The sequence below is a fragment of the Callithrix jacchus genome, chromosome 8, assembly GCF_049354715.1.
Source record: "Callithrix jacchus isolate 240 chromosome 8, calJac240_pri, whole genome shotgun sequence".
NCBI lineage: Eukaryota > Metazoa > Chordata > Mammalia > Primates > Cebidae > Callithrix > Callithrix jacchus.
This window is the reverse complement of record NC_133509.1, coordinates 99,614,258-99,642,193: the sequence shown is the minus strand read 5'-3', so window position 1 is coordinate 99,642,193 and position 27,936 is coordinate 99,614,258. Positions and strand designations below refer to the sequence as shown.

Sequence of the window (27,936 nt, the reverse complement as noted above, 5' to 3'; positions counted from 1 at the left end):
ACTGGGTCTTGAACAAGGGCCATTCATTCTTTGGTGCCACTGGCTATACCACACAGAGACATTTAGGATTCTGAAACAATATATTGGCCACCTGAGTACCTATCCTAAGCACCTTAGGGGGAAAACAGAGACTTTTGCCTGCACACCTCCAAAGGATTTTGCACTTGGAGATGTTTTTATGATCATCTCTTTTCACTCTGGCTAGGGACGTCAGTAGGCATTTTCCCCATTTAAAGAAAAAATGGGAACGGGGGAGGGCCGTGACACAGTCACACAGGTAAGGGGCAGCCAGGTGGCAGGGAGGGGGAATTCCAGCCACACTCTCGGGGGCTCACGGTGACGGGTTCTTGAATCCAGATCCTGCTCAAGGCCTTCCCACCTCGGGTGAGCCCAGGTGAGGACCAGCCAGTGGGGAGCCCGGCCAGGCTCCTGCAGATGCTGGGTGCCACGGCGGGCAGAGTTACCCGGATCAGACTTGGGGTGGGATATGGGGAGAAGTGGTGAGCCAGGAAAGCCGAGCATGGTAGAGGTGGACTGGGTGGGGGCTCACCCCAACTCCCCCACTCGGAACGTCCGCGGGAAAACGAAAACGTTCACCCGCGATGGACACGAAGGGATTGGGAGAGGGGCTGGCGCCTCGCCCCGGCGTCGCCCGCTCCGTGGGGTCCCGCTCCCCGGCGCGCGCTCCCCGCCCCCTCGCTCCCCGGCGGCGGCGGCGGCGGCTGCGGCGCAGGGGAAGGGGCGGGCAGGGGCCGCCGCCGCTTTCTCCTCCTACCGCCGCGCGCCAGCCGAGCCGAGCCGAACGGGCGCCGCGCCGGGTTCCCGCCGCAGCCGCGCTTCCCGGCACCCAGCGGGCGAGTGGGCAGGCGGGCGGGCGCGGGCCGCGATGGCAGCGGCGGAGCAGGGCTGAGCCCGCCGCCCGCCCGCAGCCCCCCGGCCCCTCGGGCCCCAGTCATGGCGAAGCAGTACGATGTGCTGTTCCGACTGCTGCTGATCGGGGACTCCGGGGTGGGTAAGACCTGTCTGCTGTGCCGCTTCACCGACAACGAGTTCCACTCCTCGCACATCTCCACCATCGGTAAGGGGCGGTGGCCCGGGGCGCCGCTCCCTCCCGGCCGGCGGCCCCTTCCCCCGCCGGGGAGGAATTGCCTGCCCCTCCGGCTGGAGGCGGTGGCGCGGAAGGCCTGAGCCCGGGTTAAATCTCAGGGTGAGCGTAGGTTCCGGCAGGTGAGGGGGCCCCTGCTGCCTGCCGTCCGAGCTAGGGGTGGGGTCTCCCGCCTGTCGCCGGGGAGTCTTCCCTTCCACTAAACCGAAACCGGGCGGGGTGGGCAGGGCGGATGTAGGCCTGGGTACCCCGAGCTGGGGCAGCAAGAATTGTAGCTGCTGGAATAACATCCCCACACCCCCACCTGGAGGGGGAGGGGAAATGAAGCTTGTGCTGGGGAAAAGGGGGTCAGGGTGGAGACCGGAGTCACTGAGGCGCCCTTGGTTCAGTGGTGACCCAAGGGGGAGCCGGCAGTGCGGGGTGGTCGGGCGGGAACGATAAGAGAGGAGGTACCGAGGGGCCGCAGGGATCGAGTTTCCAGGGCAGAGTTGGGAAGGTAAACTGCAAGGTGGGACGGCTGGGGGAGGGCACAGATAGGGTGAAGAGCCCCCGGCGCCTGGGAAGAGGAGCCGGAAGAAGAGCCGAGGCGTCTGCTCTGAGGGAGGCTAAAGAGGATGGAGGAGTGGCAGGAAGACCTGCCCAGACCAAGGGGTCAGAAGGCAGGCGGGACCCACCTTAGGGCATCTCTCATTTGGCAGTGCTGTAGCCTGTGGTTAGAGAGACAAGGCCCGGTGGCATCCCGGACAGCACTATGATGCTAGGTATGGGTCCATGGCCGCCCCTCTGAGACAGCCTCTCTCTCCTAGGCTGTGAGGGGTCCCTCCCTGAGAAGTCTGAGTTGAGGGAATTCCATCCTCACCTGCTGCCCTGGTCAGCCCAGGAATAGCCTCTGCACGGCCCAGGCCCCTGGAAACACCTGCTAGCTGGCTGGTTATCCATTTGGAATGCTCTCCTAGAAGTCCCTGCTGCCATCAGGGATGGCCCCAGCTCTCAGCTTCCTCTTTGCCTAGAGAGGCACACTCCTTGCCTAGAGAGAAGTGGGAGCAGACAGATACAGCCAGGAGGAACAGAACCTTCTGGTTAAGAAGCCAGCTTTGTTGTCAGAGAGACCTGAGACCTCACTTTGGGGCAAAGTGACCTTGAATATTGCTTAAACTTCTGAGCTTTATTTAGCTTCTTATCTGTAGAATGGGTATCATAATGGCACCTACGTCCCGAGTCGCTGTAACAATTCAATGAGATAATGTTTGTTAAGCACTTAGCACAGCCAGACACACGGTGGAGCTGGATAAATGCCGATCGTTCTTACAGCTATTGCCATATCATTGTGCTCTTAGGGTCTCCTTCTTTCTTTGTTTCACCAACTTGAAAGGTGAAACAACGGGACTTAGGGTCAGGGAACAGAACTTGTCCATCTCTCTTGAGAGGAGCTGTAAGGTCAGCTCCTAGGAAACCCAGGAGCTTGGGCTGAGCCATCGTTTGGATGAGAGACATTGCAGAAAGAAGGGGAGCCTAGAGACACCAAGACTCTGCCTGCCGGGAGGACTTAGGGAAGAGGCAGGTGTGGGAGAAAGGCATGAGAGTGATGGAGGGAGTGGCAGAGGAACCAGATGGTGTATGAGGACAGGTTGTGGACTCAGGGACAAAGGGCAGCGGGTTATCCCTTAAGGAAACTAGGAGTGGCTATTTTTGAGAGGGGCCTGGTGCTTGGGACTACTGAGCTATCTGCAGAGAGCTGTGGGCTGCCTGGGAGTCCCTGGCTTTTGCCTGAAGAGCAGTTGTTTGCACCTGTTCTCCAGGTCACATTCCAAGTCCTGTGTGTGACCTGGACTTTTGTCTATGAGGGCTTTCTTCAACCACCTCATTTTAGAAGCCTCCCCTGGGAGACACGTACCCTCCTTTTTGAGGGCACCCCTGTTTCTAAAATACCAGGATGGCCCTCTGAGGCTCCTGCTCTCCTTAGATTCCTTGACTCGCACCTCTCATCACCCACCCTTCTTGTCTTTCCCCCTTGTAATCTCCCTTCTTAGACACCTTCTGCTAATAGATGAACACTAGATAGGTCACAGGGACTTCCTCAAAACCTCCAGGGCCAACTGCTTTGGGTGCAGAAGTGAATCAGTGAACTAAGTAGGTGTGTCTCTGCAGCACCGTCTCCCCTCAAGGCGCTTGGTATATTGGCCTAAAACCTAAAGACAGCTCCCAAAGTTCTTCCTCTGCTTCTGACAGCCAGGTCCCCTTTTCCACAGGACACAGAGGACTCTTTAGGGTCCCCCTTTCCACAAGTCTCAGAGAATTCTCTAGGGTTCCCCTTTCCACAGGACACAGGGGACTCTTTAGGAGTTTGGATTCCATGGACTAGAAAGAAAACTGTCTTTCTTCACACCAGCCTTTTAAAATCTGCCTCACTGAGTATCTTAAATGCTTTCTTATTTAAAGCTTATTAAGGGACTTGTGATTCTCCCTTATCTTGGGTGTGTTTTTCAGCATTAACTAAAACTTAAGGGAAAGAGTTGGATGGTCAAGAAAAGCTTTTTCCTTAAGTGATACGGAAAGTTTCTCAAGGAGGTAGAAGGGGCAGCCAGGACACAAATCAAGGAGCCAAGGAAATGAGTGCTACCAGGTCATATTCATTTGCTTATTTTTTAAAAATTCGTGTCCTGTATGCCAGGCTCTGCACTAAGACCGAGAGATTCTGAGATGAACAGTACCCACAGTCACTGTTCTCAAATTGTGCATTGTCTAAAACGCATTACACGGCCATGCCAGGCACTGATTTAAGCACCTTTCCCAGGGGGCTTTTTTTGTGTGTGTGAATTAAGAAAATGAGGTAATTCACCAATGACTGCCAAGATAGTATGGCTTCTTAGCTCATGTTGATATCACCTAGGCCAGTACTTTTGTGATTTACTGTGTACTCTGCTTTAACAACCTGTGGTCTTGTATAGAAGAACCTGCCAGGGAACAGTGAGAGACCTCCCTGGTAGACTGAGACACTGACTGTCCCTTCCCCCATCTGTTTTTTCTTTCTAGCCAGCAGGCAGGCAGGTGGCCCTGCTGCTGGATCTCTGCCATGGGCATTTCCTTCCTATGCAGCTGTGCTGGCTTGGATGGGGGTTGATGCAGAGGGGTCCCCAAAGGACTACCTTAAACAAATGAATTGAGCATTCCCTACCAAGCCCTGTGCCAGGCTTTTTACGGACATATTGTAGTCCACTTTCCTGCCCACAGAAGCCCATAACCTAGATGGAGAGGCAAGACAAAGGGGGAAAAAAAGAGCTATTGCCAAAATGAGATATCTGAAAGTACTTGGTGAATCACTCTTCAAATATAAAGGATCGATTATGATCATTACAGTTGCTCCTAACGAAGGTCTCACAGTGGGTATCAGAAGTGAAATTATGATGAAAGATGTACCATGAGGCAGCCGGAGAATGACAATGGGATGGGATGGGTGAGTGCTATTGACATGACTAGGTGCTGGTGAAGGCTGGGGAAGACAGAGGCCCCTGTGGACTAGAGCGAGCAGGGAAGGCTGAAGCTAGGCCCCAGTGTGGGCTGCTCGTCAGTTCCTGCAGCAGAAGGGAGCAGATGGAGTAACATGAGCAGAGATAACAGAGGTGGGATTGAGTGGGTGTTCATGGGGCTCTAGGCAGTTTAGCTGCAACAGAAGGGACTCTTCAGAAGTGCAAGAACATTCCTCTGTTTACCTCTCTGTCTCCCAGACTATAAGTGTCTTGTTGGTGCAACCAAATTTTATTCCTCATTGTTTTCATAGTCCCTAGTACAGGTCCAGGCAGATCTCAATGCATATTGTCAAATTAATGAATGAACACAGGGACCAGTTGGCAGAGGGCATTGAGAGCCTGGCTAAGGAGGTGGAATGGAAGCCTTCGCAATGGTAGGAAAGGTTTGTGAGTAGGGTCCTAATGAGGTTGGCTGGAAGAAGGGGTTAAGACTTGAAGCAGGGAGACCAGTCAGGGCCTGCAGTAGTATCTGGGCATGAAGGAACCTCTGAATGGCCCCTCACCCCTGGTGGTACCAACACCAACTTCCACACAGTCACCTGTTCTGGTTTCCCTCCCAAATGGGGAGCAGTTCAAACCAATCAGCCTGGCAACTTCTGAAAGGATCTTATGGGACCTGTGCCATGACCAGGTAGGGAGAAGATGTCATACGTGGACATCTATGTTCAGGGGACCTTTGAGGACCTTTCTGCATGGTGTCCAGGTGTGAGATGATATAAACCATGAATGGAAACTGAAGAGACTGCTCAGGAGTTGTTGGTTTTCTTTTCTCCCCCTTCCCTCCGCTCCCCTCCCCTCCCTTCCTTTCGGAGATCAGTTTCACTCTGTCACCAGGCTGGAGTGTGGTGGCACAATCATGGCTCATTGAAACCTCAATCTCCTAAACCCAATCAATCTTCCTGCCTCAGCCTCCCAAGTAGCTGGGACTACAGGACGTATGCCACCACATTCAGCTAATGTTTGTATGTTTTGTAGAGATGAGGTTTACTATGTTGCCTAGGCTGGTCTCGAACTCCTGATCCACCAGCCTCAGCCTTCCAAAGTGCTGGGATTATAGGCATGAGCTACCTCACACCCGTCAGGAGTTGGTTTTCTCCCTCCCATCCTTAGTCTTCACTGAGTAGACCTGTCACCTAGTCCCTGGACCTTTCATTTTGAAAGGCACCCTCCAGGCTGCACCCCTTCTGGGTGAGGAGGCGGCTTTGGCCTGTGAAGCTGTGATCTGGTTGGACAGGTTGGGCTGTTGTTGCTTCGGGGTGCTTTCTCAGGCAGGGTTGCTGATGCTATGTTACCTTTCTCAGGGAGTTCTGTTGGGACCGGCTTGGCTGCCTGGGGCAAGGGCTTGTGACCGAGGAGGTGCGAGAGGGTGAGGCTGGGGATGGGGCTAGATCCAACCCTGGAACAGAGTGACCTAACAGACATTGGGGCATGTGCTTAGACACTAGAATCCTGGGGTTTGCAGATTTCTATACTGAGAGGAGCTGGGGACAAATGCAATGTGACATTGTGAGGGGGTCAGGGCTGGGTCTGTGTCAGCCCTCAGGCAGCCTGAGACCAGTCTCTACCTACCCTATTCCCCAAGTACCTAGAAAGGAAGAGAAGGTAAGAAGAATGAATAGAATGGAAGAGCCTAGATTAACACGCACATTTCCTGTGGTCGTACTGGCTCTGTGACCTTCAGACACTTGGATTACATCTTTGTGCTTCGTTTCTGCATCTGTAAATTGAAGATGGTAACAGAGTCTTTCTTAAAGGTTGTTGTGAAGATTATAGAGGCTAGCACATACAAAGCACTTGGCAGGGCCCTCGACCAAATAATAGCTGCTATCATTGTATCATTATTATTATTCCTAGCTCTAAGGATGTTGTAGAGATGAATACACGGTCAGTGTGCTAGGTCATCCTGTGTACCCATCACTAGTGCACTCAGTCGTTCAGGCACAATTTATTGAGCACTGACTATGTGCCAGGTGCTGCGCTACGAGTTGGGGATACAGTGGTGACCAAAACAGACAGAAACCAAGGAGCTGGCTTACATTCCAGGGGAGCACATAGGAAGCTGTGTTTCATTTCAGTTTCTGCTCTAGTAGCCCCCTTCCCCTGGCAGTGCCAGGGTCTGAGAAGGAAAAATGAGGTGGTGAGGAGGTGCGAAGCAGTGGGGTGACCAGAGAGGAGAGGATGGGGTGGCCTTGCCTCAAGGCTTGGGCCTCTGCCAGGTATCGCTCTGCCTCAGGCCTGTTTCTCCTCCTGACACAGGCACAGATCCGGCCTCCCACTGCTTCCCCAAGGACATAACCCTGGGGAAGGAACATATCTGAAGCCCACAGAGGGTTTCAGCTGCTCTGTGCATCTGTGCCATGTTCACAGATCTGCAGATGCACCCACAGCTGGGAGCACCGGTTCCTCCTACCTCCCTGCAGTCCCTCCTTTCCATTCCTTCCTCCTTCTCCCTCCTTCTCCCTGCTCCCCAGACAGGCTGGTGATGAGCTTTATAACATGGAAGCTGATATTTGGCCATTACCCTTCTACCCTGATCACCTGCTCTTCTCAGAGTGCCTTCGTCTGTAATCTAATCTTTGCAGCAGTTTCCATGTGAAACTGCCAGTTTTCTGTACAGGCCTCTGCCCTCTCCTTGGTGCTTCTCTATGGTCAGTGAGCTTTGTCAAGGGGAGCACAGGGCTTCCTGGACAGGTAATTCCTCCCACTGAGGAGAGGAGGAAGGGGCCAATCATCAGCCCTGAGTTATAACTGAGAGGCCCTGTGGGAAGTGATGCCTCTCATCTTGCATGGAGGAGATCTGAACTCCAACCATCTCCTGTCCTTCAGTTCCTCCACATTTGCTCTGGGCATATTCTTCATCCCAAGTCCCTTCCACAGGTTTCCACATAGCTCTCTCCTGTGAGCCAAGGGAGAGTCTGAGTGCCTTTTCCACCCCACATGAGGGCTCTGGGTTGAGGGACCTTGTGCTTCTGCTGTGGGCGCAGACTGCTTCCCTTCCATGGCCCCCTGAGGGAGAGTAGGGCCTGGGATAGAGGAGGCCAGGGGGAGGGCCTTTGAGGATAAGATCTGAGTGTTGCCCTCATATCACCATTTTGGTAATATATTTATTAAGAACGATAGCTGGGCACAGTGGCTTGTGCCTATAAACCTACCTACTCCGGAGGCTGAGGCAGGAGCCTTGCTTGAGACCAGGAGTTCAAGAACAGCTTGGGCAACATAACAAGAATAACAAGATCCTGTCTCTCTCTCTCTCTCTTTTTTTTTTTTTTTGCCCAGGCTGGAATGCAGTAGTGCAGTCTCAGCTCACTGCAACCTCTGTCCCCTAGGTTCAAGTGAGTCTCCTACCACAGCCTCCTGAGTAGCTGGAATTATAGGCACATGCCACCACACCCAGCTAATTTTGTATTTTTAATAGAGACTGGGTTTCACCATGTTGGCCAGGCTGGTCTCAAACTCTTGACCTCAGGTGATCCACCTGCCTCGGCTTCCCAAAGTGCCGAGGGATTACAGGCGTGAGTCGCCATGCTGGCCTATCTCTTAAAAACAAACAAACAAACACTTTTTTAATTGACTGGTCATGGCGGCATGTGCCTGTAGTCCTACCTACTTGGAAGGTTGAAGTGGGAGGATTGCTTGAGTCCAAGAGTTGCAGTGAGCTGTGATCCCACTACTGTACTCCAACCTGGGTGACAGAGTGAGACCCTGTCTCAGAAAAAAAAAAAAATTTACTGAGAACTCTGTCACTGTGGCACCATGAACTATAGAAGGGCTAACAGTTGGCTTTAAAATGTGGGTTATGGCCAGGCACAGTGGCTCACGCCTGCAATCCCAGCACTTTCGGAGGCTGAGGTGGGAGGATCATAAAGTCAGGAGTCGGAGACCAGCCTGACCAACATAGTGAAACCCTGTCTCTTCTAAAAGTACAAAAAATTAGCTGGGTGTGGTGGTGGGCACCTGTAATCCTAGCTACTCAGGAGGCTGAGGAAGGAGAATCGCTTGAACCCAGCAGGTGGAGGTTGTAGCGAGCCAAGATTGTGCCACTGCACACCAGCCTGGGTGACAGTGCAAGACTCAGTCTCAAAAAACAAATGTGGGCTATTCTCTAATTGCTCTTCCCTGATTAAAATTTTCTCTCTGCCAATCTTTTCTCTAGGTATGTGCTGACTTCATTCATTCACCCATTTATTCACTCACTTGCTCACTCATTCATTTTTTCTTTCATTTACTCAACTTTGTTGAATACCATTTAGTGATCTATCTGCTGCCAGGCCGTGAGAGTCTGAAATGAACAGGATGCTGCTTTGCCCTCTGGGAGCTCACAGTGTAGCTGGGAACCAGACCTCCCAACAACCAGAATATTATGCAAAAGAAATGTCAGGATGCTTTGGAATCACAGAGGAGTGAGAAATCCCTCCTGGGGAGGCTGGTGAAGGCTTCAGAGAGGAAGTGACATTTGAATGGAGTCTTGAAGACTAAGTAGGATTCTCCAGGGGTCATGGGGGTGGAAGAAGCACATGTCCTCCTCGCTGTAGGCAGTGCTGTGGAGAACGCCTTGAGTGGGGCTCAAGCTGTCATCAGAGCTTCCACTCTGCCACATCATGGTTATACCAGCGGAAGTTCAAGAAACCCCTTGCTAGGAGATTGCTTTGCTGACTGTGCGTGAGGGCAGGTGCATCTGAAAGCCCCCTTCCTTCTAAGATGTTTGCTTCTGAGTCTCCAGGCCCCAGTCTCTTCTTCCCTGAACCTTTTGCTACCAGTCAGCACAGCCCTGCCTGAGAAGGAGGCTGGAGGAATGAGTAGTCAGTGGCCTGGTGGCTCTTGGCTGCCTCTGTGGTGACCGCTGGCCTAAGCAGCAGGCTTAGGGAGGTGAGACCCAGGCCCAGGGGACTGCCAATGGGAAGTGAGACGTGGTGGCTAGAGCACATTGCACATGTTACCAAGGCTCTAAGGAGGTCTGTGCACAAGGCAGTGGGAAAAGCAAGGGGACGACCCAGCCTGGCCAACTCGGCGAAACTCCGTCTCTACTAAAAATACAAAAATTAGCTGAGCGTGGTAGCACACGCCTGTAGTCCTAGCTACTTGGGAGGCTGAGGCAGGAGAATCACTTTAACACAGAAGGTGGAGATTGCAGTGAGTCGAGATCGTGCCACTGCACTCCAGCCTAGGCAACAGAGTGAGACCCTGTCTCAAAAAAAACAAGGCGGGGTGGCAGAGAACACTGATTCTGATTATCTACTCAGTATACCTACTGTGTACCTACTTTTATTTTATTTTATTTTTTTGAGATGGAGTTTCACTCTTGTTACCCAGGCCGGAGTGCAATGGCGCGATGTCAGCTCACCACAACCTCTGCCTCCTGGGTTCAGGCAATTCTCCTGCCTCAGCCTCCTGAGTTGCTGGGATTACAGGCACGCGCCACCATGCCCAGCTAATTTTTTTGTATTTTTAATAGAGATGGGGTTTCACCATGTTGACCAGGATGGTCTCGACCTCTTGACCTCGTGATCCACCCGCCTCGGCCTCCCAAAGTGCTGGGATTACAGGCTTGAGCCACCGCGCCCGGCCTTGTACCTACTATGTACACAGGAATGGTGGGCTTTATGCATGCTATTTATTCAATGTATGGAGATCTCAGGATCACATAGGAGCAGGGAGTTCTGAAGTTGGCCTTGCTGGGTTTGAGAAGTTTCTTGGTGCATTCTTCAGATTCACGCCTCCAGACAAGTGTAAGTGCAATTGAATGCTATGTTCCAGGAACTAAGCCAGATGCTAGAAGACATGCAGTGAACAGTACAGATGCAGGTGCACCCGTGAGGGTCCCCACAAGACCTGAGAGAAGGGAGGAGCCTTGCTGCAGTTCCCCTTTTGTAACAGAGGAGAGAGTACTGTTGACCCTCTTCCTGTTCTCTTCCAAGGAACTGTGAGTTTAACTGAAATGTGTCCGGCCTTTGGATCTCCCTGCTGGTACCTTGTCATTCAGGTCTCAGCTCAAGTGTTACCTCTTTAAAAGTTCTCCTCTGGCCAACAAGTCGCTTGCGCTTGGGTCTCCTCATTCTCTACTCTTTATCCTGTAATTGCGCCTGATCACGTACGGCTCTCAGAAATTAGGTATTCATTACTTGTATCTGTCTTCCCCACTAGAGTGGAAGCTCTGATGACAGCGATCTTTCTGTACTGTTGATACCTTGTCTTCTGGTTCCTAGCTTAATTCCTGACACATAGGAAGCATTCAATAACAGTTTGAATAATGTTATTCATTCGTTCCTTTAAACGAAGGAACAAATGAATGCATTTTCCTAGAGGACTTCTGTTCTTCCCTGAGGAAAGTTGTAGGTAATGTTGGTATCTTGGGACTGTTTATTTTTTTTATTTTTTTGGAGACAGAGTCTTACTCTATCCCCCAGGCTGGAGAACAGTGGTACAATCTTGGCTCACTGCAATCGCCACTTCCCAGGTTCAAGTGATTCTCATGCCTCAGCCTCCCCAGTAGCTGGGATTACAGGTGCCTGCCACCACACCTGGCTAATTTTTATAGTTTTAGTAGAGATGGGGTTTCACCATGTTGACCAGGCTGGTCTCAAACTCCTGACCTCAGGTGTTCTTCCCGCCTCAGCCTCCCGAAGTGCTGGGATTACAGGCGTGCCCAGCCAATTTTTAAATTTTTTGTAGAGATGTGGTCTCACTACATTGCCCAGACCTATCTTGAACTCCTGGGTTCAGGTGATCCTCCCACCTTGGCCTCCCGAAGTAGTGGGATTACAGGTATCAGCCACCATGCCCGGCTTGAGACCCTTAAGATAATGAGGCTGGAGGGAGTGGATGGCCCCACTGCTCAAGCCCTAGAGATTCCTTACTCCAGAGTGCCCTGGCTGTTGAGGTCGCCTTGGAGGGTCACTCCAGCAACCTGGCTGAGCTGATAGGCACATCTGATACCAGCTGTGACCCTGAGCAACCGGCAACACTGACCTTAGTCTAAGGCACTGATCCCTTATCTCTGCATACACCAGAGCAGATGAGATGTGGGTACGGACACAGCCAAATCACATCAGCTCCTGTGATCCCTGTGTGGATGGGGTCTTTTTTGGTGTTTTAGGGTTGCACAGGGTGACCTCTTTAGAGGTGACCTCCTGCCACAACCCACAGGAGGTGCACATGGCCCGCACATGCTGGTTTCCTGCAGGGGGAGGGGCTGGGCACTCCTGGGACTTACAGTTGGTAACTGAAGCCGGCCTGGTCCCAGGGATTGTGTGTCTTCCTTGGGTTTCAGGTGTATTAGGTTGTTCCTCATTGTGGAGTCTCATTACTAATGGAAAGCTCAGGTCGCACTGCTGGTCCTTTGGGCTGCGGTTGATTGTGATGATAACATTTGGCACCCATAGGCAGCCCTATTTCCACTAAAGCATATGTGGTGGGCAGGTAAGCTGGCACCTGCCCTTAACCCATGAGGTGCTGGCCCACTAGTAGGCACACCCTACCTGTGCCAGAATTTAGCCAGGCTCTGGCTCCCTCTGGGAGCCATCTGGGCCCTACAGGGGGTGGCATTTCCTCTTTTCCTTGAAACATTCCAGCCAAGTGCTGGCTCAGGCTTCACCTCTCTGCCCCACTCTCCTTCCTCTCCCCAACATAAGCCTCATTCTACATCCTAGAGCTCTTCCCATTCCCCCTCCTGCAGCTCTGGGCTCATTAATCTTATCCTTCCCTAAGGGGGCTTGACAGCTGCTTCTGCTAACATTTAATAAAGCTCTGTGTGCCAGACCCTGTGATATGGGTTTTATACCTTATCTCTCAATCTTTAGAAAAATTATTTGAGAATTTTCTGTCACCCCCACTTTACAGGTGAGAAAACTGAGGCAAAGGTAGGCTAACTGGCTTCCCCAACACCATGCAGGTAATTAGTGATAAACGCAGGATTGGAACCCAACTTGGCCTCCTAGTTGTGCTCTTAATGGCCAGGCCACTCCGTTTCTTGAGCCATACTTCCTCCATGCTTTCTAGGGCTTTCTAGAGAGGCAGACATTGATGGGAAGGAGTGTTCTTTAGTCTGGATGTACCCTGCCTCCTCCTTTCTGTAAGCATCACAGCACCTCTACTGCTTCACTGAGCCGGGGTGGGGAGGGGGAGACACTAACTTCTTCTGATTTGCCTACACAGGCGAGCTAGCTTAGGAGCCATGTGGGTGCTGGGTATCTCCCCTGCTGCATCCCTCTGTCCTGCCTCTGCCCCTGGTGCCCAGAGGAGGGCCCTGCCTGTCCTCCCACTTCTCCAGCAGCAGTGCTGTCCCAGCAATCTAGGGCTCCAGTTGTGGCCTAGCAGCTGCTGGGGCAGAGACCACACAGCCAGGGTCACAGCAGGAAGAGGATGGGGTCTGGGGCTGCCTCAGGCCATCATTGCATGGCACCCTCACCTCACTGAGGAGCTTTTCTTGTCTGTGAGGCATCAGGTAGCAGGACACGTCTCCCTGCTCTTAAGCCTCAGGCACACAGACCTTCCTTTTTTTGAGACAGAGTCTCGCTCTTCACCCAGGCTGGAGTGCAGTGGCATGGTCTTGGCTCACTGCAGCCTCTGACTCCCGGATTTAAACCATTCTCCTGCCTCAGCCTCCCGTGTAGCTTAGACTATAGGCATCTGCCACCATGCCTAGCTAATTTCTGTACTTTTAGTAGAGACAGCATTTCACCATGTTGGCCAGGCTGGTCTCAAACTCCTGACATCATGATCTGCCCACCTCGGCCTCCCACAGGCATGAGTCACCGTGGCCAGCCAAGCCTCAGGCACACAGCCCTTCTTATGCTCTCTGGGATGGCGGGTATTCCCCTCATGGAATTAATTCTTTTTCTTTTCTTTTCTTTCTTTCTCAGGGTCTTGCTCTGTCATTCAGGCTTGAGTGCAGCCTCAACCTCCCAGACTCAAGTGATCCTCCTGCCCAGCCTCCCAAATAGCTGGGACCACAGGTGCACATCATCACACCTGGCTTTTTTTTGGTTTGTTTTTAATTTTTTGTAGAGACAGGGTCTCACTTTGTTGCCCAGTGTGGTCTCAAACTCCTGGGCTCAAGCAATCCTCCCACTTTGTCCTCCCAAAGTGTTGGTATTACCAGGTGTAAGCCACTGTGCTTGGCTGATTTATTTATTTAGAATTTGTTTTGGAATTGCTTCTTTATGCCTGGCACTGTGCTGGCACGGGGACAAATTTAAAAAACAAGCAAACAAAACAAATACTTGGTCAGCCACAAAATATTCTCTGCCCCTTAGGTTCTTTTTGTGTAGCTGAGGCTACAAGACAAAAATAGGGGGCAGTAAGGAGCAGGGAGAGGTGGTTTAGGGGTCCTCCTTCCAGCTCCTTTGTTGAAGCGTCTTGCCCACCAGCTTGGGGGAGCCATTTGGTAGCAGTGACCAATCTTGAGGCACTCTCAGGTGTCACTAAGAAAAGGGGCACATGCTCTGTGGATACCCATGGGCTGAACTTGGAGTCTGTTCTGGACCCGTGGCTGTGCTAGGATCCAGTGTCCTCCACCCCAACTCCAGTCAGCATGTTCATCATCTTTAGGCCTCTCTGCTTTTTTCCGCTCCTCCTGCCTCAGCCTCTCAAGTAGCTGGGACCACAGATGCACACCATCACGCCTATTTTTTTTTTTTAATTTTTTGTAGAGATGGGGTCTCACTTTGTTGCCCAGTCCTGTCTGGAACTCCTGGGATCAAGCAATTCTTTCTGCATGTTTGTCTGCCTCATGCTCCCTCATTAGCAACTGATTAGTCCTCTCTGCCCTACCTGGAGTGAGCTGGTTTGACTGGCTTAGCTAAGCCCCCTTGCCTCAGCTGGCCAGGTCACGCTGTGGGTCACCAGCAAGCCTGTTAATGGTCCAGTCTAAACTTGCTTCGCCATAAAGAACATGCTGCATCCAGCGCTGCTTCCCTAAGCAGAGGTTTGGGGCTGAGCCGTTCTGGCCAGAAAGGGACACCGGGTGTGGCAGGGACCATGATGGGCATATCTGATGTGCCAGGAAAAACAATGAGCTGCTCTCCATGCTTTGGGCACCTGGTTGGGAAAGGGCCCATCTTTCTGACTTTCCCCTCCTGGGGCTCCCAGCATCTCTGAGAACCTTTTCAGGAGCCATGTAGAAGTGGTTTGCTTGTTCCTTAACACTTCTGTGCCCTATTTCTTTCTGTACCCAAGAAAGGAAGTAGGCTGTCTTGTAGGGACACTGTCAGGGTGATGAATTTGGACTTACTGGAATCATGAACCAAAGGAGCAAGGAGCTCCCTGAAAATAGGCTATGGTGGGTGTCTCAGTCAGTCAGGGCTGCTGTAACAAAATGTCTTTAGCAGAGTAATTGAAAACAAGAGAAATGTATTGCTCACAGTTTGGGACGACGGGAAGTCCAAGATCGGGGTGCCAGCAGATTCAGCGTCTTGTGAAGCCTGACGCTCTGTGACAGGCAGAAAAGGGAACAAGCTCCCTCAGGTTTCTTTTATAAGGGCATCAATCCTACTCATAAGGGCTCCAACATCATGACTGAGTCACCTCTCAAAGGCCTCACCTCCCACCAGCACTGCACTGGGGGTTAAATTTCAACATGGAAATTTTGGAGGAACACAGACTTTCAGACAATAGCAGCAGGCTTCTCCTCATGTGCCCCTGCCTCACTTCCAGACGCCACATAATGTCAGTGAAACCCCGTCTCTACTAAAAATACAAAACATTAGCCAGGTGTGGTAGCATGTGCCTGTAATCCCAGCTACTTGGGAGGCTGAGGCAGGAGAATCGCTTGAACCCAGGAGGTGGAGGTTGCAGTGACCTGAGATCGCGCCATTGCACTCCAGCCTAGGCGACAGAGCGAGACTCCATCAGGAAAAAAGAAAAAAGGCATTGAGTATGCCAGGGTGTGCGGGAACAGGGGGTAAGATTCCTCAGCCTCCCAGAGTTGAGAAGCCCCTGGCAGACTGAAGGACACCCTGGGTAGGTTTTAGGACACCAGCTTTGCAGTCTGGCTCAGCTGTGGGATGTGGAAACATGAGTAAGTTACTTGGCCTCCCTGTGGCTCACAATGATAATACCTACTCCTGCCTACTTCATGGGGCTGGCTTAAGAGCTGAGGGATTCCATAGCTCAGGGGTGTGCTATAAAGACAAGCACTATATTGAGTAGGGCTGGGTGAGTCCTGAGAATGTGCATTTCTCACGCTCTCTCTGATGCTGCTGATGCTGTAGTCCCTCGGCTAGCAAGGGTAGCTGGATAGCAGGGATGTTATAATCCCTTCAGGGTTCTCTGGGCTGGTTTTCCTGACTGCTCCCCTGGAAGCCTTTATTTGGCAGAGGGAAGGTAGGAGTAAGAAAACTACCGCAGCCAGTGCTTCACAGATAATTGTTTAATTATCCCACCACCAGCCCTTGGGAATGGAGCAGTATTCTTCCACACATAGAAAAATTGGCCTGGTGCAGAGGCTCATGCCTGTAATCCCAGCACTGTGGGAAGGCGAGGTGGGAGGATCACTTGAGCCCAGGAGTTCAGGACTAGTCTACACAGTATAGGGAGACCTCATCTCTACAAAAAAATTTAAAAAATTAGCTGGGCATGGTGGTGCATGCTTGTAGTCTCAGCTACTAAGAGATTTGAGGTGGTAGGATTGCTTGAGTACCCCCTGGGCCAGAATTTGCATTTCTAACAAGTCCCAGGTGAGGCTGAGGTGGGAGGATGGCGGCTGCAGTGAGCTATGATTGTACCACTACACTCCATCCCTGGCAACAAACTGAGACTCCATCTCAAAAAAAAAAAAAATTGAAGCTAGAAGTTAAGACTTGCCTGAAGTTACACAGCAAGTGCCAAACCCAGGATTTGGATGAGCTTTTTCTGACTCCAGGCCAATGGATGTCTCTTCCACGACATATATAGCTCTTGAACCTTCTTCTAATATCACCCACAGTGCTGTTAAAAATACAGGTTTCTGGGCCTCACTCTAAAATTATGATTCAGTAGGTCTAGGCAAGTCAAGGTCATTGTTTTTGGTTTTTTAAATATCAACCCATGATTCTGAAGCTGAGGCTCTGCAAAGCACACCTTGAGAAACAACTCTTGTGCTGCCTCTCTTGACACTTCAGGTGCAAAGATTTTGTCCAAATGTTCTCAAACTTATGCATGTGTGAGAATCACCAGGAGAGCTTATTGAAACTGATTGCTGGGCCCTGCACCTAGAGGGCCTGATTCTATAAAGCCCAAGAATTGGCATTTCATGTTTTTTTGTTTTTATTTTTGTTTTTGAGGAGTCTTGCTCTGTTGCCCAGGCTGGCACAATCTCAGCTCACTGTAGCCTCTGCCTCCCGGGTTAAAAAGATTCTCCGGCCTCAGCCCCATGCCCCCTGCCTCCTTCCTGAGTAGCTGGGATTACAGGTGACTGCCACCATCCCCAGCTAAGTTTTGTATTTTTACTAGAGACAGGGTTTATGCCATGTTGGCCAGGCTGGCCTTGAACTCCTGACCTTAGGTGATCCAGGACACCCTGGGTAGGTTTTGGGACACCAGCTTTGCAGTCCGGCTCAGCCTCCCAAGATGTTGGGATTACTGGCATAAGCCACTGCATGGGGCCAGAATTTGCATTTCTAACAAGTCCCAGGTGATGCTGATGCTGTGGGTCCAGGGACACGCTTTGAGAACAGCTTGCTACTCAAGTGATATGTGGACAGCAGCATCAGCTTCACCTAGGAGCTTCCTGCAGCATCTCAGGCCTTGCCCCACACCTACCAGATCATAATCTGCATTTTAACTCAATCGCTGGGTGATTCTTGTGCACCTGGAAGTTTGAGAAATGCTACTTTAGGGGAGCCAGAATGTGAAACCACTGCAGGCAGATGGAGACTATCTCTTCTTCCCATGGATACTAATGATGCAACAAGGGCTAACTCTCTGGGTGTGTACCCAGGTGGGGCTGATGAGGACCAAAATGAGGCGAGATATGGATAGAGGACTTTTCCATGAGGAAAGGCAGAGAGAACAGAGGGAAATCTGAAAAGAGGAGGTGGCTTCAGAGGAAAGGCATTCATCTGGGCCATAAAACAGTGGAGAAGGTATCCTGCTGAGAGCACAGGGGTGGGGAGGAGGTGCCCTGGAGCTGAAGCCTTCAGTGGGAGGACAGTGATAGGTGAACACATGTGTGAATGAACAGTTTGCTAAGCAGCTGTGAGGGCTGGCCAGAGTGAGAAAGCCTCCACCTGGAGAGGCCCAAATAAGGCCAGCGTGTTGACTTTGTCCTGCAGTGCTCAGCAGTGGAAAAAACCAACAGCCACGCAGGGAGAGGGAAGGAACCACGATGGGTTACTGGGGCCAGGGCCTGACTAGAAGGTGGGCGCAGTGAAAGGCCCAGGCCGTGTGGGAACAGAGCGCAGAAGAAATAGAATCCTCTTGAAGATCCTTGGGCTGGTAACCTTTTTAAGTTTAAGAAAGGGTGCATGGCGGGGAGGGAGGAAGGAAACTCCTTCTGAAGACATAGACTTACTCTGTTTCTTCTATCATATGTTAATGCATATGGATAGCCAAAAGGCGAATAAAACAAATGTTCCCAGGTAGCCAGTGAGACCTAGGTTGCAAGATGGTGGGGTGTGGGTGAGACCAGGGAGTCCTGTGAGCCCCAGAATTCCCTAGCCTTGGTCCCCAGCCACCTAGCTAAGAAGTGAGGAAGGAGGTCAGAAGGAGTCACTGCCCAGCCTCCCTTCTGATGGAATTCCCTATCTCCTTGTCAGTCCTGTGTCTTGGACAGTTGCCTGCTTTCACCCCTCCCTCCATCCCCTCTTCTCTCACAGGGAAAAATGCACCTTAATATAGGCTGGGCACAGTGGCTCATGCCTGTAATCCCAGCACTTTAGGAGGCCAAGGTGGGCGGATCATGAGGTCAGGAGATCAAGGCCAACATGGTGAAACCCCGTCTCTACTAAAAATACAAAAATTAGCCAGGTGTGGTGGCGTGCGCCTGTAGTCCCAGCTACTTGGAAGACTGAGGGAGGATAATCGCTTGAACCCAGGAGGCGGAAATTGTAGTGAACCGAGATCACGCCACTGCACTCCAGTCTGGGCAACAGAGTGAGACTCCGTCTCAAAAAAAAAAATACTGGAAGTTCCTCTCTTAGCCAAGCCCTTCTCAAGCACCACAGAGTTAGGGCTTTCATGCCTGGCCAACTACCCATGACTCTCCTCTCTCTCCCCTAAGAACCAACACAAGGGGCAGCGTGGCACCGGCATAGACACACCTGTGTTGGAATCTCTGCATGTGCTGTGCTGACCCTGCCTAGCCGCTGACCTCTCTGAGCCCTTGTTGCCTTCCCACTAGGCTCTCTCGGGGCAGGGGCCATGTCTTTTTCACTGCTCTGTCTGCACTGAGCACAGTGCAGGGCACATAGGAGGTTCCCATAAATGTCTGTGGGATAAAGGAAAGCAAACCTCCTCTCTTCCTGTCCCCCTTGTGACAGCTTTGCACAAGCCACTGTCCTTGACCAGGTTTGCTAGGCTAGTGTGAGGACTAGCCAGGTGGATTACAAATTGGACAAAATTTCTCATTCTTCTTGGGAGAAGGTGCTATATCATGAGACAGTGTCTTGATCCCCTTCTATGCCAGGTACTGGGGAGAAACAGGTGCCTGACAACCACTGATCCAGGCAGGAATAAGCACACTCCTGCCTCCCAAGGCCAGGTGCCTCTCTCCTTCTTCCTTCCTTCTTCCCTCCTCCTCTTCACTCTTTCTCTGTACACATGGAAGAATGGCTGCCAGGCATTGCCCATTTGGAAAAGTACAGCTCAATGGATATGAATCAGCTTGGGCAGGCGAAAAATGATTCATGTTTGACCAATTCGATTAAGTTCAGGTTGCCCGTTCTGCGTCTTTTTTCTCTTGTAATTAAATGACGATTGGTCTCGATGGTGGGAAGGAAGAGACAGAAGGCAATCTGTTTGTATTTGTAGAAAGCTGGGGACAGCACGGATAAGGGGAAATGTCTCCCATTTGGCAAATAACTGATGCGGAGTGGCAGTGGTGATGGGGATCCTGGCACCTTCAGGTCTTCTGGGCCAGGCAGTGCCGCTGGTGGCAGACGGTTCAGAATTCTACCGTGTTCCCATCTGAAAACCATGGCTGATCATGCCCACTCCTGACCTTGCTCCAGGGAGTACACAAAGACGGGAGTTTAATTAGCCTACCAGACATAGCTCTTGAATCATTGGCACAGTGGCTGGGTACAGTTAGGGGTGGGGAGAGGCACGGTGAGCACAACATTTCCCCTCATCTCTCTGTTGTCACTCAGAGGCAAGCTGGCTGCTGGTGGTGGTGCTAACTTCTCTTGCTGCAAATTTCTCCAGTGTGTTTCTGCCCTGGACAGGTTTGCCAAATCCCTTGTGTTTCCTGCATCTTGTGGCAGCTTAGCTCCTCCATCCACAGGCTGGAGGATCCACTGCTTCTCCCTCCCGCAGTGACACGCCATGCCACTGCCTTTTCATCAGGTTCTCTGACAGTTACAAGCACCTGCATGAACCCAGCCCTGCCCTAGCTCATGACAGCCGCAGTCAAATTGTCTGATGAAGACATCTCCCCTCAACAACCCTCTGAGATATTGGTAATATCTGATGAAGACATTTACTGAGGTGGAAATTTGAGGCTCAGTGAGGCAAGGTGCCTGATGTCATAGCAATGAGCTTTGTGGCCAGAGTGAGGAGATAGGCTCAGGCCTGATGCCAAAGCCCATGCTCCTCCTCATCAACCACAACACCTCCTAGGTGTTGTCAGCAACTGAGATGCATGAGGCAAACAGGTAAGTCAGCAACTGAGATGCATGAGGCCTTTTTTTTGGTGGGCCTTGCCTGGGTGCTGAGGCTTTAGGTACAATTATGTGTTGGAACAGCCCTCCTCTCTCCACAGTCCGACACTATGACCCCTTCCAGTTATTAACAAGCCAGAGATAGGGGGAAGGAAGCAGACAAATAATGTGGGTTGCTATTCCTAGAGATCAGAATTTCAGGAAGGATAAATGCAGCATTCTCTCCAGAAGTATAAATAGGAAGACTTCACACATGACTAGAACGAGACATGTTTTTAAGTCTTTTGAGTAAGGCAGTGATGAAGTAGATTTCCCCAGATTCACTCTCTCTCCTCCTGGGTCCTCCAGGCCCTTTACTTTCGGCAACTTTCAGCTCAGGGAGAAAGGAAAGCCCCTTTCAAAGCTTCAGATACTTCCTTAGGATCAGTTTCTGCTTAAAGAAGGCCTTTACCTTACTTCATCTGTTTGTAAATTAAACCAAAAGGAAACCTTTCAAGTGTGATTGCCTGGGCCTTTCCTGTTCATTTCTCAGTGGGCACCCACTCTAACTTTCTTGCTTTCTTCCTTTCTCCAGGGGTTGACTTCAAGATGAAGACCATAGAGGTAGACGGCATCAAAGTGCGGATACAGATTTGGTGAGTTGGGGGGGAGGAGGAGGAGGAGGCAGATTTAGGAGGAGAGGACTTTGGGCTGCTCCTTAGCTGCCGCTGTCATGTATAAAATCCCTAGGCTTCACCTAGCAGCTAACTGGCCACCTCTGTGATGGAGAGAAGTGAAGTCTCAGAAGCTCATCTCTTCCTATGAGCCTAATCTCCAATCTCTAAGAAACTTCATGGGATTGACTACAAGCACCAAAGGGCAGCAATTAGAAGGAATTGGCACACTAACCCTTGTGAATCTGTCTCAGAATCAGGCTTTGCCCTTGGGCTGTGCCACACTGTGTTAAGATTGGAAGGAGGGAGGCTACACGCCCCATCATTTAGGGTGAGACCCTGAGAGAGTTCCTTGGGACAGCATAGTACGGTTTTCCCAAGTAGCAGAGGGTGTCACTATGGCTCTCTGCCTGAGAGAAGCACTCCCTTTGCCAGGGTTTAGAGCTCCCTCTCAATTCCACAGTAGTATGGGCACTGCCTTCAGGTCTCAAAGGGGCTGGGGGTGTGGTAGCTTCCCCCCGTCAACTCCCATACAACCAAATCTGGCCATAGTGGCCAGATTCCAGAGAGCTGTCCAAGGCCTGTTCTGGCTGTGGCTTCTGATGTCTGCCAGTAGGGCAGTTGGCAGAAGGGGCCAAGGCCCTGCAGACCTGGTCAGCACCAGCACAGACAACCAGGTCTCTGACTGCAGATCCTCGTGGGGATCCAAGCACCCCTGGTTTTTCACCCTGCAGCCCCCTGGTTTTTCCTGCAAGGGTACAGGATCTCCCAGCTCTGCTCTTCCCCTCCCTGTCTGCTCCCATGGTCCCTGCTTCTCTGAGGGACTGGCTTTCTCCTGCAGGGACACTGCAGGGCAGGAGAGATACCAGACCATCACAAAGCAGTACTATCGGCGGGCCCAGGTAAGCCACCACGTTTGGGGTTTCAAAGTGGGAAGCTGCCACCCAGACTCCCAGCTCTGGGTATTTGAGATGTCTGTGCCACAGATCCCCTAAACACAGATCGCCTGCTTGGTGGAGCGCAGGGCAGTCTTTCAGCTGTTCACTGATCGTTCGTCCATCTCTCTGTCTGTTGTTCATGGCTCACTCGCTATAGGCAGGCCCCCACTCTCACCCCTGACTTCCACCATCCATCCTGGGTCAGATTTGGGTCAAAGCATATGGTGCCTTCCTTCTCTAGAGAGTTATGTGATGGGCCTGGGAGGCAGCAGTGGTGGGTCTGAGAGAGGAGACATTTCTGGATGCTGAGCAGGGAGAAGGGAGAGTGGGACCCAACCTTTAAAGTTCCACAGCCCCTTCTGGCCCCATGACTGCACTCTCTCTGTGTGCCTCACTGCCCCCATCTCTCTATTTCTCTCTCTCAGGGGATATTTTTGGTCTATGACATTAGCAGTGAGCGCTCTTACCAGCACATCATGAAGTGGGTCAGTGACGTGGATGAGGTAGGAGATGCTACCTCACTGCCGGGGTGGGGAGAGGGTACTCCACCGGGGAAGGCAAGGTGAGGGCCAGATGGGAAGGCCAGAGCTCTCAGGGTGGGTGAGAAAATGATTCCAGGAAGCCTTGCCTTCCACAGCCCTGGATGAAGACCTCTGGGAGGGTAAGACATGGAGAAGAAAGCGAAGCCACCATGCCCTCACTCTCCATACCTTCCTAGGCCTCCATGGCTGTGTCTTCCCCAGAAATGAGTTAGTTCTAAGTCTGCCCTGTGAGCAGCATTTTTCCTGAAATCTTGGGACCAGGTAGAGTTGCAAGATGGAGATCTAGTCCTGGCTCTGCACAATAGCTGTGGAGCCTTGGGCCAGCCATTTGAATCTTCTGAGTCCCTGGTTCCTGTAGAATGAGGGCTGGACTTACATCCAATGTCCTTTCCAGCTCTGATACCAGTAGTCTAACCCCAGGAAGCACCAGTCTTAGAGTGTCTTCTACCCTGAGCTGTCCCCATGATATCCTTGAGGTCAGGCATGGCACTTGGGGGAGCCTGGCATCCACATCCAGTCAGCCCACCCTGTCCCTGGGGCTCTGGAGTAGGTAGTGGGCTGGAGGCACTGGAGACTTATATGGGGAAAATGGGGGGTAGGGCAGCACTCACTGGCCGTTCTGCCCATCCTTTGTCCCTAGTATGCACCAGAAGGTGTCCAGAAGATCCTTATCGGGAATAAGGCAGACGAGGAGCAGAAACGGCAGGTGGGAAGAGAGCAAGGGCAGCAGGTAAGTGGAAGGAACAGGCGAGTTCACCCGGGTCCTCTGCTGGGCCTTCAGGGCCAGTCCTGAGTATAGGGACCCAGGGCTGTGTTCCCCAGTGGCAGGTCCTCCCACACATCCCTAGCACCACAAGGCTCTGGGGGAGTGGCCATCCTCAGAAGGCTTGCTCTGTGGGCTTTAGGACAGTGATTTGGGGTCCATCCAGAAACAAAGACCTCATGGGCAGCAACTCTCCCAGGTCCAGATCCCCACATGCAGGATTGCCCTCTGCTTAAGGGATCATCCCCGTGTTAGTGATGAAGGACTTAAAGTTGTCAACTTCTCTGACAGCATCCAGGGCACCTGCCATGTTACAGTCAGGAAATGATCTCCCAGCCCACCCCACACTCCCCCATTCCTGTCCTTCTGACCCAGGAAAGAGCCAAGGAGTCAAATGAGGAGACTAAGAGCCACAGTTGGAGAAGCCATGGGGGCAGAAAGGATAGGAGGATGACACTGAGGGAATGTCCAAGCATGCAGGGAGACCATCCTCCCAGAGTGCCAAAAGAAAGATTGGTCATACATTTTTCTTTTTTTTTTTTTTTTTTTTGAGATGGAGTCTTGCTCTGTCACCCAGGCTAGAGTGCAGTGGTGCAATCTCGGCTCACTGCAATCTCCACCTCCCAAGTTTAAGCAATTCCCCTGCCTCAGCCTCCCAAATAGCTGAGATTATAGGTGCATGCCACCACACCTGGCTAATTTTTTTGTATCTTTACTAGAGATAGGGTTTTGCCATATTGGCCAGGCTGGTCTCGAACTCCTAACCTCAGGTGATCCACCAGCCTTGGTCTCCCAAAGTACTGGGATTACAGGCATGAGCCACCGTGCCCAGCTAAGATTGTTATTTCTGAGACAAGTTGTTCCCAGTCCATAGACCTTAAGAGTTTTTCCCTCTCCTCAGTCAATAGTGTTCCATTAGCATTTAAAATGAAATTGATTGTTTGGTATCAAAAATCAGACATGGTCCTTGGCAAATTTGAAAGTAGAAGAAATGCCTACTAGGATAGTATTTATTGAGCACTCTATGTGCGGAACTGTGCTGAGGCAAGTGCTTTTAGGTGTACAACCCCATTTAATCATCCCACAACCATGGATGGTAGACACTCTCAGTCTCTTTACAGAAGATGAAGCTGGGGCTTACAGAGAATGAATGACTTCCCCAAGGTTGCACAGCTAGCTGTCAGTGGCAGTGCTGGTATTCAGGTCTGGGGCTGTGGGACTCCAGGGCCCATGTTTTTTATGAGGATGCCACCTGCCACAATGTATGGCTCCTGATATATGATTGTGCATTGGGGGGTGTGGGGTGGCAGCTGGAAGAACAGAGAGGTGTATGAGTGGAGGATCTTCCCCCATTGGCTGCTACCCTGTCTTGGAGCTCCCAGTCTCATCTGAGAAATTCTCTCTTCTGAGAAATCATCACAACAGCATGGTTGTGCGTGCAGTGGCAGAAGTCTGTGCCTCGTTGTGTGGGCCTCTCCCTTGCCTTACTGATTCTCTTTCAGAAATGTCCTTCTCTTGCAGCTGGCAAAGGAGTATGGCATGGACTTCTACGAAACAAGTGCCTGCACCAACCTCAACATTAAAGAGGTGAGAGCCTGGCAACCAGGCACCTACTCTCTCGGGCTGAGTCCAGCAGAGGCAGGAGGAGGAGCCAGAAGATACGCCTCACCCCTTGGGCAGCTGCAGGGTTGCCAGGGGAGAGGAGGAGACGCTGGACTAACCTGTGCCCTTTGGTTTCCAGTCGTTCACGCGTCTGACGGAGCTGGTGTTGCAGGCCCACAGGAAGGAGCTGGAAGGCCTCCGGACATGTGCCAGCAACGAGTTGGCATTGGCAGAGCTGGAGGAGGAGGAGGGCAAACCTGAGGGCCCAGCGAACTCTTCAAAAAGCTGCTGGTGCTGAGAGTCCTGTGTGGAGCACCCCACACGACACCCCTCTTCCCTCAGGAGGCCCGTGGGCAGACGGGAGCCGGGGCTTTGCTCTGCCACTGTCCTCCCGTGTGATGACCCTGCTGAGTATCAGTAGCCACTCTTCTCCCCTGCCTGGCCCTAAGAGCGGCTCTGCTGTCATCTCAAGCAGCCCCTGCCCCCAGCCCGTCCACCCTGGAGTAGTCTTCAGCCTGTTTCCCCAGCCACAGGCCTGCTACGACCCCACCATGTGCTGCAAGCACCGCTCACCACCCCGCACCCCCAGACAACAGCTGAGGCTGGACTCCGGCCACTTTCCGCTCCTCCTTTCTCTGCTCATCCTGTCTCCTCGTGTCTCCTCTGTGCTTCTCGTCTCTCCCCGACTTATCTCTCTCTAACCCCTCCCCTCCAATGCGTTTAGTACCAAAGCCCTCAGACCCCCCTCCCCGTGTGTCTTGCTGTGTGGCAGCTGCTGCAGCTGGCTCTTTCGTTCCTTCCCAACCTGTCTGAGGGGATGGACCCAGGCTCGGGGGGTGGTTCCACCCTTGGATCCAGGAAGAACCCCCCCACCCTGCCTCATGGGTGGGCCAAAGGCTACAGGGTGCTGCTTCCTCCTCCCCTCCCCACTGTCCCTCATGTGCCATGGGCCTGCCTCCCCAGGGACCTGGGAGAGTGAAGCATCGAGATAGGAAGGAATCGGCAACCAGGAAGTCCTCAAGCCTGGGGCCGCCCTACCTCCTCGCGCTCCCCTGCCAGAGCTTTGCCCTTGCTTGGCTGCCTGCCTGCCTGCCTTTTCTGGGAACTGAGCTCAGAGGCAGGTGCTTCAGAGAAGGAAACAAAATGAGGGGTGGCAGGGATAAAAAGTCACCTCCATTCTCTACCTCCCATGTAGCATGAACACAATTTCTCTCCACCTGGCTTCTGAATTTAAAAAGGTGTGGACCAAGGCCTGTGGGTACTCCAGGGGCAAGAAGAGTCCGGGGGTCAGTGACACTGTCAGACCAACCATGCATGCCAGAAAGGAGAGCATTTGGAAATGAAGGACTAGCTCCTATGTATCAGGTTAAGAGCAAGGTAGAGCTGGCCAGGGACAGCAGTTTGCACGGCAGAGGGGAATGTAGCAGCAGCAGGGCCTCTGGGCCCCCTCTTACATTTCTTAGGTAAGAAGAGCATTTGTTTCCTCAGACTCCCAGGCAGAGGACTGAGCCCAGCCTTCAGCAATCAAGCTTCTCCTGGGACCCAGAGTTTGTGGGAGAAGGGTGAAGACTTCATAGGAAGAGAGAAGGAAGGCCCTGGGTAGAAACCCTTGGTGCTGTTCTTTTCAGCCTTCAAGACGAAGCACTCATCTTGCCCTCTAGCTCCTGATAGGCTTGAGGGTTTGCCAGCTGCGCTGTGGCTACAGGTGGAAGGAAGAGGACTCCCTCCTCCAGAGTGCTATGTTCAGGAAGTTTCTTTAACCCCATATGGCCCAAGAGTAGCTTGTAGGGGCCCTTTAAAGAAGGAAGAAGTAATTTGCCAGCCCTACTGGGGTTCCTCCCCGCCTTCCCAAGGTGAGCAAGGCCTAGGAAGAGGGTTGTTCTTAAGCCACACATTAGCTGCATTGCGTGGCTTCTGCCAAAACAAAGAACTAGGTACTGAGCATTTATCAACTAAGGACACACACACATGAAGGACAAGAACCCCACTTCCTTATTCCTCCAAAAAGGGGTGGGGTAGCACCACCAAACCAGGAAACAGCAGGAGAATGTGGCTCAAAACTTAGGGACAGGGTGTAGATTAGATAGTGGAAAGCAAAGGAGAGCAGAAGTTATAAATCACTGGCTAATGAGAAACAGCTGACTCTAGGAGGAAGCTGTGACTATGGCTGCAGTTGCTTCCTTGAGGATGGACTCCTTGCGTATCAAGACCTACGCCACACCACACTGGGACTAGGGAGGTGGGTGATGTCAGCCCTCAGTCTGTCTTCAGCCAGGGACTTAAGAAGTTATATTGGGCAGTGGCTCCAACCTGTGGGCCAGTATTGAAGCTTTCCCTGAAGATCAGGCAGGGTGCCATTCATTGTCTCTCCTAGCCCCCTCAGGAAAGGACTATATTTTTACCGTACCCTAGGGGCTCTGGAAGGGAAAACATGGAATCGGGATTCTATAGACTGATAAGCCCTATCCACGGGGCCATGGCTGGGAAAAGGTATGGAAGCAGAATTGGGATTTTAGGGTGCAGCCATGCTCACCTTAAACTTCTGGTGGCCTGGGGCATGTCTTAAGGCCCAGACTGTTGAGCAGGCTTTGCTAGCCTGTTTACTCGTCACCACCTCTGCACCTGCTGTCTTGAGACTCCACCCCGCCCCTTGCTCCTGAGCCCCCTCTATCTCCCTGTGACGGGTGAACTTCGTGTACTGTGTCTTGGGTCCATATATGAATTGTGAGCAGGGTTCATCTATTTTAAACAGATGTTTACAAAATAAAGACTATTTCAAACCACAGGTGTGGCTGCCTGGATGAGTCCCTGAGGGTAGGTTTCACATCACACTGGGACTAGGGAGGTGGGTGATATCAGACCCTGGCAATGTTATGGGAGGGAGAGAGGCAGTGCTCGTAGAAGCAGCATCAGAAGCAAGGCAGCTGCAGTAGACGACCACGGAAGCAGCAAACATTGTCTTCCCTTCTGTACCTTCCCTAGCGCCACCTGCAGGGAGGTCCAAAGCAAAGCCCC

At 51.9% G+C, this 27,936-nt stretch overlaps 1 protein-coding gene across 5 annotated transcripts; it reads left to right on the top strand.

The window, feature by feature from the left end:
- Positions 1-212: 212 nt before the first annotated feature.
- Positions 213-27,706, top strand: RAB15 (RAB15, member RAS oncogene family). Of its 5 annotated transcripts, none has more exons than XM_078335118.1 (7): positions 213-277; positions 20,998-21,058; positions 21,918-21,978; positions 22,440-22,517; positions 23,197-23,286; positions 24,841-24,906; positions 25,061-27,706. In XM_078335118.1, the coding sequence occupies exons 2-7, from the start codon at positions 21,012-21,014 to the stop codon at positions 25,217-25,219; spliced, it is 501 nt and encodes a 166-aa protein (XP_078191244.1). In that variant the 5' UTR covers positions 213-277; positions 20,998-21,011; the 3' UTR covers positions 25,220-27,706. The 5 variants fall into 5 exon arrangements, with proteins under 5 accessions (XP_078191244.1, XP_078191242.1, XP_035116624.1 ...); XM_078335116.1 differs by having other exon boundaries at positions 213-394; XM_035260733.3 differs by lacking the exon at positions 213-277 and adding an exon at positions 766-1,078.
- The last annotated feature ends 230 nt before the right edge of the window (positions 27,707-27,936 follow it).

Coding starts and splice junctions, on each gene's coding strand:
- RAB15 (XM_035260733.3), top strand. CDS start 955: ATGGCGAAGCAGTACGATGTGCTGTTCCGACTGCTGCTGATCGGGGAC. Junction 21,059..21,917: donor AAAGTGCGGATACAGATTTG/GTGAGTTGGGGG, acceptor TTTCTCCTGCAG/GGACACTGCAGGGCAGGAGA. Junction 22,518..23,196: donor GGGTCAGTGACGTGGATGAG/GTAGGAGATGCT, acceptor CTTTGTCCCTAG/TATGCACCAGAAGGTGTCCA.